The 9,811-nt window shown below is 36.5% G+C and overlaps 1 protein-coding gene across 1 annotated transcript; it reads right to left on the reverse strand.

The window, feature by feature from the left end:
* Window positions 1-7,286: 7,286 nt before the first annotated feature.
* Window positions 7,287-9,499, reverse strand: LOC108321176 (tetrahydroberberine oxidase). The gene is made up of 2 exons (XM_052872014.1): window positions 8,270-9,499; window positions 7,287-8,191 (listed from the first exon to the last, which is right to left on the reverse strand). Exons 1-2 carry the CDS (start codon window positions 9,425-9,427, stop codon window positions 7,790-7,792), a joined length of 1,560 nt encoding a protein of 519 aa, XP_052727974.1. The 5' UTR covers window positions 9,428-9,499; the 3' UTR covers window positions 7,287-7,789.
* Window positions 9,500-9,811: the final 312 nt, after the last annotated feature.

Genomic DNA, 9,811 nt, shown 5'->3' on the forward strand with positions numbered 1-9,811 from the left:
GCAGTAGCCACCTGTCCTCTGTGAATGGACTGCAACTGATCACCTATAAGAGACATATACATGTCTGATGGACAAATTTATGAACACCAAAATATGATGTCACAAACTTGTTTTTCAATCGGCAAGTATGACCGAATCGTTCAAGTAATAAACTTGGTAAGACCAAGTATCGTTCTTCCCAAAGGACTCACGGCCTAGTTTAGTTATGTGATTTCTTGATTAGCTAAGACTTAGGACGAAATATTTGAGGTTTTATATGCAAAAACGAAAATAAACATGTATGCATGAATTTGATCAATGGCTAAAACAAAAGACACACACTTTCAATGAAATATATTGATGAATATGTTGTTGGGGGTCAATTTCATCTTATCCACTCTCATATATTTTAGGAATTCACATTCAAATCATCATTGTTAATGCCACTCTCTAAAGTACCTTTCTAGAAGGCTTCTCCCCAATCACGAGTTCATACAATTCCTAGCATTCCTAATGATCAGTTCATAAGTGCAGGAGCTTAACGACAACCAATAAAATATTGGGAGAAATTCCCCGGATCTAGACTTCCCCGTACGCGCTCGTATCGACAAAACCAATAATCATGCATCGAATGAGTTAAACAATGCAAGCATTAAGCAAAGAGGAAAAACCCTAACTAATGATGAAAGAAAGCATAGATCTTAAATAAAAGATGTAAAAACAGATTCCATATATGAGAGCTTCAAAAGATTACATTGATTCCCCAACAAACATACAAGGTTTAGTTCACCATATTCATGGTGAACCTAGATGAATTACAATGAAAGAATGAAAGAATAAACCCTAAAAAGGTGAAGAGGTAGCCTGAGCATCCAAGATCCTCCTTCAAAGGGGTGGAAGAGAGAGTGTTTGCCTCGTTTCTGCCAAAGATACCTAACCCTAGGAAACCCTAAAGTATATATATCATTCGTAAATTACAAAAAGTCAAGTCCAAGCCCATTAAAGTGCCGCTCAGCGGTAAACTACCGCTGAGCGGTAAGTGCGTCAGCTCGGTTCTTCCCCTCAGCGGCCATTTTGCCCCTCAGCGGACCTCCCGCAAGCTTCTGAGTGCCGCTCAGCGGTAAACTGCCGCTGAGCGGTGACTTCGGCTTCTCTTTTTGCACTTTCTATTGTCTTTTCTGATTTCATCTCTCTCCTTCTTCACTTCTTTCACCAAATTCACCTTAAAACCTGCACAAAAACACTAAAATCAAGCATAAACCTGTCTAGCTCTCTTATTTCTAAAAATATGAAGAAAAGCATGATTTCAAGCTAGTTTCTAAGTGTAAAGGTTGCTTTTAGTGTCAATTTTAATCATGAAAATAACAGTTTTTCAACTGTTATCACAACCCCAAACTTAGAACTTTGCTTGTCCTCAAGCAAACAAGATGTAACTCCATCTTCCACCAATTCATATGATGGCTCACTTTTTCAAAAATCTTCTTTTCAAGATAAGTAAATACTTCAATCAAACTTATGACCAAGAGTTCAATCAAGATGTGCACATGCTTAGTGTTCACAAAGTCATTTAAATTCCAACAAATGCTATTTTTCATGAATGATCAATCAATTAAGCATGGATGTTCATGTACTTATGGAATATTTCCTCACTAGGTAAAGTGTTTCACTCAAAACTTGGTTACCACTGCTTCCCACTCTGTGAAGCTTCCCTCTGGAAAAGAATTTAACCAAAGCTTAGCATTGCCTCCTAATGAGAAAGGAAACAAGCTAAGTTTGATCGCTTCATCTGGCACCCCATTGATTTTCACTGTGTTGCAAATCTCATTAAATGTAGTGAGGTGCTCATATGGGCTTTCATGAGATAACCCATTAAATTGATTGCTCTTCACCAGTTGGATCAATGCTGGTTTGACCTCCATGTTAGCTACATTGACTCTAGGTCTAGCTATACTGTTAAAGTGCTGAGGTCCAGCTGTATTGGTGTAATTAGCAAGAGTTCTTCTGATATTATTGTTCTCCATATTTTCTGTGCTATGGTCAGAACCTTGTGGTGATGGTTGCAACAGAGTTTCCGGAGCAGGGAAAAGTTCTCTAGATGTTTGGATTCTTCTCCTCCGTCTACTCTCGTCTAAACCTTCAAGAAGAGGTTCTGCAGTTATCTTGCTCCTTGTTCGAATTGCCTCCTGCATACACAAGAGAACAAAACCCTAGAATATTTGGTTAGCACAAAAAGATATAGGAGAAGATATAAGATTCAGAGAATAAAATAAAAACAGAAAAAATAAAAACAGAAAATAAAAACAGAAAATAAAATAAAATAAAATAAAATAAAATAAAAATAAAATAAAAAAAACAGAAAAAATAAAAACAGAAATTCAAATTTAAAGTCAAAGATAATCAATAATCACACAAATTAACCAGTTAAACCACGAGTCCCCGGCAACGGCGCCAAAAACTTGATGACAAATTTATGAACACCGAAATACGGCGCCACAAACTTGTTGAACAATCGGCAAGTGTGACCGAATCGTTTCAAGTAATAAACTCGGTAAGACCAAGTATCGTTCTCCCAAAGGACTCACGGCCTAGTTTAGTTATGTGATTCGTTGATTATTTAAGACTTAAGAACGAAATAAGTGGAATTTAATATGCAAAACAGAAAATAAACATGTATGCATGAGTTTTGATCAATGGCTAAAACAAAATACAAACACTTCAATGGAATATATGGATGAGTATGTTGTTGGGGTTATCAATTTCATCTTATCCACTCTCATATATTTTAGGAATTCAACATTCTTTTCATCATTGTTAATGCCACTCTCTAAATTACCTTGCAAGAAGGCCTATCCCTAATTACGAGTTCATACAATTCCTAGCATTCCTAATAATTAGTTCTTTTAGTGCAGGAGCTTAACGACAACCAATATACTATTGGGAGAAATTCCCCGGATCTAGACTTCCCCGTACGTTCCCGTATCGACAAAATCAATAATCATGCATTGAATGAGTTAAACAAAGCAAGCATTGAGCAAAGAGGAAAAACCCTAACTACTGATGAAAGAAAGCGTAGGTCTTAAATATAAGATGTAAAATCAAATTCCATATATGAGAGTTTCACAAGACTACATTGATTCCCCAACAACAATACAAGGTTTAGTTCACCATTTTCATGGTGAAACTAAATGAATAATAATGGAAGAATGAAAGATAAAACCCTAGAAAGGTGAAGAGGTAGCCTGAGCATCCAAGATCCTCGTTCAAAGGGGTGGAAGAGAGAGTGTTTTCTTCGTTTCTGCCAAAGATACAAACCCTAGGACGTCCCAAAGCTTATATACTATTCTAAAATTACAGAAAATTTAGGTCCAAGCCCATAAGTGTGCCGCTCAGCGGTAAAGTACCGCTCAGCGGTAAGTGCGTGAGTTGGTTTCTTCCCCTCAGCGGCCATTTTGCCCCTCAACGGATCCCCCGTGAACTCCTGAGTGCCGCTCAGCGGTAAACTGCCGCTGAGCGGCAGTTGCGGCTTCTCCTTTTGCACTTTTTGATGTCTTTTCTGATTCCATCTCTCTTCTTCTTCACTTCTTTCATCAAATTCACCTTAAAACCTGCACAAAAACACTGAAATCAAGCATAAACCTGTCCAGCTCTCTTATTTCTGAAAATATGAACAAAAGCATGATTTCAAGCTAGTTTCTAAGTGTTAAAGGTTGCTTTTAGTATCAATTTTAAGCATGAAAATAACAGTTTTTCAACTGTTATCAGCTAGAAAGGAAATTGGTTTTTCTGGTCAGCAAAATCCTTGAGTTAAGAGAGACATTTATGATTTCATCATTCAAGCACAAACTCTATTTCTTTTCCGAGCTTTCCCTTGCATTGAGCTTTTATTTTCGTTTCATTTTTCTTTTTCTTTTGCTTTTGCTTTTCAAGTACTCACTGCTTAGCTCAATGCTTTTTCTTTTTCCTTTCTCAATCTTTCCAACAACCCCAAACTTGAACCTTTGTCAATACCTCATCAAATGTTCTCAACTCAACTCATGGTAAAGATTTTCAAAAAAAGGTTTTTCAAGCATACATAAGGCTCAAGATTCAAAGGTTAGAACAATTTATTCTCTTTTCAGTTGGCAAAAGTTCATGTGAAGGCTAAAAGAATAAGGGAAAACAAAAGATGGCCTTGATCATATGAAACCTGCAAGCAAGTAGTTCAATCACAAAAAGTTTGGGCAAAATCATTCATGCTTCCAAGGTAATAGCAATTATTCACACAAAAACTCTGAAGCCCAAATCTCACACAGGTAAACTCACAAGTCCCAGAATTCAGAAAAACACCCTGCTCAGTATCTCAATCAAGTTTTACCTCAAGCACCTGTTTCATACACTTTGAGCCATCACATGTATATCAGCACATCATGCATCATCTCAACATTAATCAATACACTAGAATATCACAAAGCAATACTCATCACAAAACACAACACAGTTGAATCAAAGCAGTGTGGTTCATTCAAGCAAAGTACAATAACAAAACAATGGATTAAAAAGAAAGGGTTAGAAAGCTGGGTTGCCTCCCAGTAAGCGCTCTTCTTTAACGTCACTAGCTTGACACCATCTTCATCATCATAGCATCCATCAGTAGATGCTCTCAGTAACATCCATCAATAGATGCTGTTAGTAACATCCATCAATAGATGTCTAATCACATAGCATCCATCAGTAGATGCTAATATTTCTTATCTTCATTAGTATCCCTCAGTAGACACCAATCTTTCTCATCTTCATCGACATCCATCAGTAGATGCCTAATTACCTAACATCCATCAGTAGATGTCTAGTCACCGTCCTCTTCCATAACAGCATCCATCAGTAGATGTTGTCATTCATCATCCTTATCATAGCAACATCCATTAGTAGATGTTGTAGAAGCATCCATCAGTAGATGTTATCATTACTGCCGTTAGAAGCAGCATTTAACCTAAAAAAACTCAAACACACAAAGAAAAAAAATCAAATCAAAACCACACAATTAAATCAAATAAAAAGAAAATGGGCTATCATTCATCGCAACAGCATCCATCAGTAGATGTTGTTATTTGAATCCTCTTAGCATCCCTCACTAGATGTTGTCCAGCATCCATCAACAGATGTTGTCATTACTGCAAAACAAAATCAAATCCACACCACACAACTTAAAAAAAATCAGAAACTGGGTTGTCTCCCGACAAGCGCTTCTTTAACGTCACTAGCTTGACCCACTACAATTGCTCTATGCCTCAGTTGTTCCCTTTTTTGGATATTTTTTTTTGTTGAATTTTTTCAGGAATTTAATATAACCAGGAACCTGTTGTAGTGTCCCAATCATAGGAATTTTAATCTCCAATTTCTTGAAGATTTCCATGAAACGCTCAAACTATTTTTTCCTTCTCCTTCCTATGATACTTCTTTGGGTGAGGAAGGGGTTTTTCATATGATTCTTTCTTTTTTCTCTCATTCTCCTTCTCTCTCTTTTTCTTTTCTTCCCTCTCTTTTTCCTCCTTAGAATACTTCCTTAGGGTACAGAAGATTTTTCTCAATTTTTTTTCTTTTCTCTTTCAACCTCTTCTGTTTCTTTTCTCTCTTCTTCCACATTCTTCCCCTTTTCTTTTCTCTCAACCTCACTTTTTCTCTCTTCTTTTTCTTCCTCTTTGTTTACATCTTTCTCTTTTTCACTCAACCTTTCTTCTTTTCTCTCTATTTTTCTCTCATCTAAAACTTTGTCACTTCTAGTGCTAATAACTTGATATTCTTCCCTAGTGTGAACTTCCATATTGCCCCCAAAATCATCCAGCTTCTAAAGTATGTGACCAAGCTGCATCTTGATCCTTCTGAATGCTGCTTGAGTGCTTTTATGATGAGAATCAGACATCTGGATTAACTGTTGAAGTGTGTCATCCATCTTAGCCATTCTTTCTGAAAGAGAGGGTTGTTGCTACCATTGTTGTTGTGGCAGCCTATCAAATTGTTCGACAGCTTGCCCAAATTGACTTTGACTCATGTTTAAGTGAGGTTTCCACCAGCGGTTGAAATTACCTTGGTGGAATTGAGTGTCCATATAGTTAACTTCTTGTCCGTATTGCATCCTACAAGCACTAGACACAAAATCCTAGAGAACACTATTAGCACAAAAACAAAAACAAACAAAACAAAACACAAATTAAAAATAGGATAAAAATAAAAATAAAAATAAAAAATAAAAATAAAGTCAAAGTTAATCAAGAATCACACAAATAGAATAGTTTAAACATTGAGTCCCCGTCAACAGCGCCAAAAACTTGTTGATGAATCGGCAAGTGTACCGAATCGCACAAGTAATATAAAATGGTAAGACCAAGTATCGTATCCCAAAGGACTCTCGGCACTAGACAGTCGTGTGATAACTTGATTAATTAAGACTTAAAGAAAACGAGATCATTGGTTTCAAATGCAAAAACAGAAAATTAAATATTAATGCAGTTTGATCAATAGCAAAATAGCACAGTGATGAACGGATGTTGTTTGTAATATGAGATGAGTATGTTGTTGGGGTTAGATTTCACCAAGTTCCCTCTCATGTATGTAAGAATTGTTCTTTATGCATTAATGTTAATGTCACTCACTAAATTACTTACCCTTTGTTCACTTGAATGGATTTGGGGGAGAGTAATTGAGTGGATTTGAGAGGATTTGAAGATAAATTTTGTTGTTGTTTATTTGAGTGAATTTGGAGGTAAATGAGAGTGAATTTGGAAGCAACGTTTGTGAGAATTAGTGTAGGATTTGATTGATGTGACAAATTAAAAAAATTTACTTCCAAATCCACTCTCACCTACCTCCAAATCTACTCAAATAAACAACAAAAAAAATTATTTTCAAATCCTATCAAATTCATTCAATCACTCTCCCCCAAATCCATTCAAGTGAACAAAGCCTTAAACCCAATCCCTCAGCAAAATAAGTATGTCCTTAATCACTAGTTCATGCAATTCCTAGCATTTATAGTAATTAAATGTGAAGATCAAGAGCTTTAAGACGACCAAGAATCATATACCCTCATCCTTGAGAAATATTACTCTTCGGAGTAATTCAACAAGAACTTGAACTGTAAGGAACCTCCCGGAACTCATGCAATTCATACACCATGCTATGAATGGGTTAAACAAAGCATGCAATAATCGCAGATGAATTACTCTAACAATTATTGAAAAAGCATATGTTATTAAGAATCAATTCAAATACATGAGAGTTCACAAGGTTACATCATCCCCCAACAACAAATAAAGTTTAGTTCATCATAGACATATATAGTGAAATTAGATGAACAATGAAGAAGAATGAGATAGAAAAACCCTAAAAGTAGAAGATGGAAGCTCTTGCATCCAAATCCGCCTCCAGAGAGTGAAAGAGTGTGCTGCTGCGCTCCTCCAGCTAAAGATACAAAACCTAGGGCGTCTGGGTCCTTTTAATAGAGTCAAATCAAAACAGAAAATCATGATTTCAAACAAGTTTCTAAGCAGAAAAGGGTGCATTTAGTATCAAAATTATATCACAACGGTATTTTCAACCGATATCACTCATCCAACTAAAACATTGTTGCATTTTGACCACCACTATTATTTATAAGTTAATTGGATGCTTTTAAGATAAAAAAATTCAACCTTCTTTATAAGTTATATAATTTTAAACATATCTGAAAGCATAAATTTGAAACATACAAAAATTATTTTATTTGAACGGTAGATATTACTATTGAAAAAACACACAACATTTAGTTTATTTGAATTTTAGATATATAGAGAATTTAAATTTCTTCGTCCAACAGCGTGGGAATACTTTGTTCGTTTCTGAAAAAGTTGTAAGGATCAACCCTGGTCTTCACGGTAGCCAATCTCCTGAAATTGTTACCGAAATACTTGAGACCCCAAATACTTGCTTGATCGTAGCTTGTATAACCATTGTTATTAACCCCAATGTCAAGGTCTCTGTAATTCACATATGCAGCTCTTGGGGAGTTTGAAACATAAGGTTCCATATATTTATACAGTTTTCTAATCCAAATCATGTGCCTTTGTGCAGCCTCGTCCCCTGCAGTTTGCCAAATGGTCACGTAGTGCATATGAAATATGTATCCAGATCTGTGTGCGAATGGAAGTTCAGATTCAGAAATCTCATACATTCTGCCTCCATAAGGAGCAAATTGAACCTGGGAATATTCAATCTCATCGTCATAAAGAAAGCGCCATAATCCTCGTAATCCATCAACAGAAATAGGTTGCCTTACATAATCAGATTTTGCTTTGAAATAACCTGAATAAATTTGAGTTCTGTTCAGCAAAACCTCTGGGGCTTCGAGGGTTGTAGTTACAATCCACGGAGAATTCAAGAAGACAACTGAGCCAATCCAACTAGTCTCAGTACAGTCTTTTCTGTCCAAACCCAACTCCGGTAAACTCTTTTGCATCAGTGGAACAAGTTCTTCTACACCTCCTAGAAACGTGGAGACAAAATTGACTTGTATTGTCTTCTTTCCATATTCACGTGAGGGTACCTTTGTCATGTCCACCCTAATGTATATACGGTCGTCCAATTTACTCGCCACAACCTGCCACTTTTGAAAGATCTCGGTTGCATTCTCTTCCAATGTTCTTTCAACGTTGAATACTGTCACAGTTGATGGAACTGGAACTAGTTTTATCTTCCAAGCCACGATGACTCCAAAGCTTGCTCCACCACCTCCTCTAATTGCCCAAAACAAATCCTCACCCATGGCATGTCTGTCAAGTAGATTACCATTCACATCTACTATTTGAGCATCTACGATATTATCTGCGGCAAGACCGTACTTACGCATCAAGAATCCATAGCCACCTCCACTGATGTGGCCACCAGTGCCCACACTATAGCACACACCAGCTGGAAACCCAAGTGTTTTGCTTTTCTCGTAAATCCTGTAGTAGAGTTCTCCCAGGTGTGCTCCAGTTTGAACCCACGCAGTTTGATTTTCTGCGTCAACTGTGACTTCTCGAAGGTTTATGAGGTCAATGATGACAAAGGGAACCTCGGCAACGTACGAGAGACCCTCGTAATCATGACCTCCACTTCGGGTTCGAATTTGCAGGCCATGACGTTGGGAGCACATTATGGTGGCCTGAATATGAGAAACGTTCACTGGCGTAACAATGACTTGAGGTTTTGAGACTATGTTTAAGAACCTAAGATTTTGAATGGTAACATTTAGGACAGAGGAGTACGAAGAGTTTGTTTGGGTGTAAAGAACATTGGAGATTGAGTTGGTGATATGGGGATAGTTGTAAAAACATTGAACAAACTTTTCAGGAGTATCAAGTGAAGGAGGTTCAAATGAAAATAAAAGAGCAATGGCAGTAACGAAGGTGAAAGAGGAGCTCAGATGCTTCATTTCTGTGGATGTTGCTGACATGAGAAGTGCAAAGTGTCTAATTTATAATAGTCTGGAGTTTGATGTTAACATCCACTGTTTCGCTTTCTCTTAGCATAAAAACGCAATAGAAATAAAAGAACAATAGCAGCGAAGAAGGTGAAGGTTAAATAGGTTCGTTGTTGATATGAGAAGTGCAATAAGGGGAAAGTAAATTGTAGTCTGGAGTTTAACGTTAATGTCCATAAGTGTGGATACTAGATTTAACTACCAATGCATGCACCAAAATAACACACATTTATATTTATTTTATTAGACACATAAATAGTCATAAAAAATTATTTTTTTTATTTAAAAAAAATATAAAATATAAAGAAAAATAGGGTTAAGTAAATGCAAACGATTTATATATTTTAAAATATCATT

This window comes from Vigna angularis, chromosome 1, assembly GCF_016808095.1.
Source record: "Vigna angularis cultivar LongXiaoDou No.4 chromosome 1, ASM1680809v1, whole genome shotgun sequence".
NCBI lineage: Eukaryota > Viridiplantae > Streptophyta > Magnoliopsida > Fabales > Fabaceae > Vigna > Vigna angularis.

Bases quoted from the DNA above. Each gene is read 5' to 3' on its own strand.
- LOC108321176 (XM_052872014.1), bottom strand. From the start codon at position 9,427: ATGTCAGCAACATCCACAGAAATGAAGCATCTGAGCTCCTCTTTCACC. The intron at 8,192-8,269 runs GTAAGGCAACCT...GAATATTCCCAG, and splicing joins TCAAAGCAAAATCTGATTAT to GTTCAATTTGCTCCTTATGG.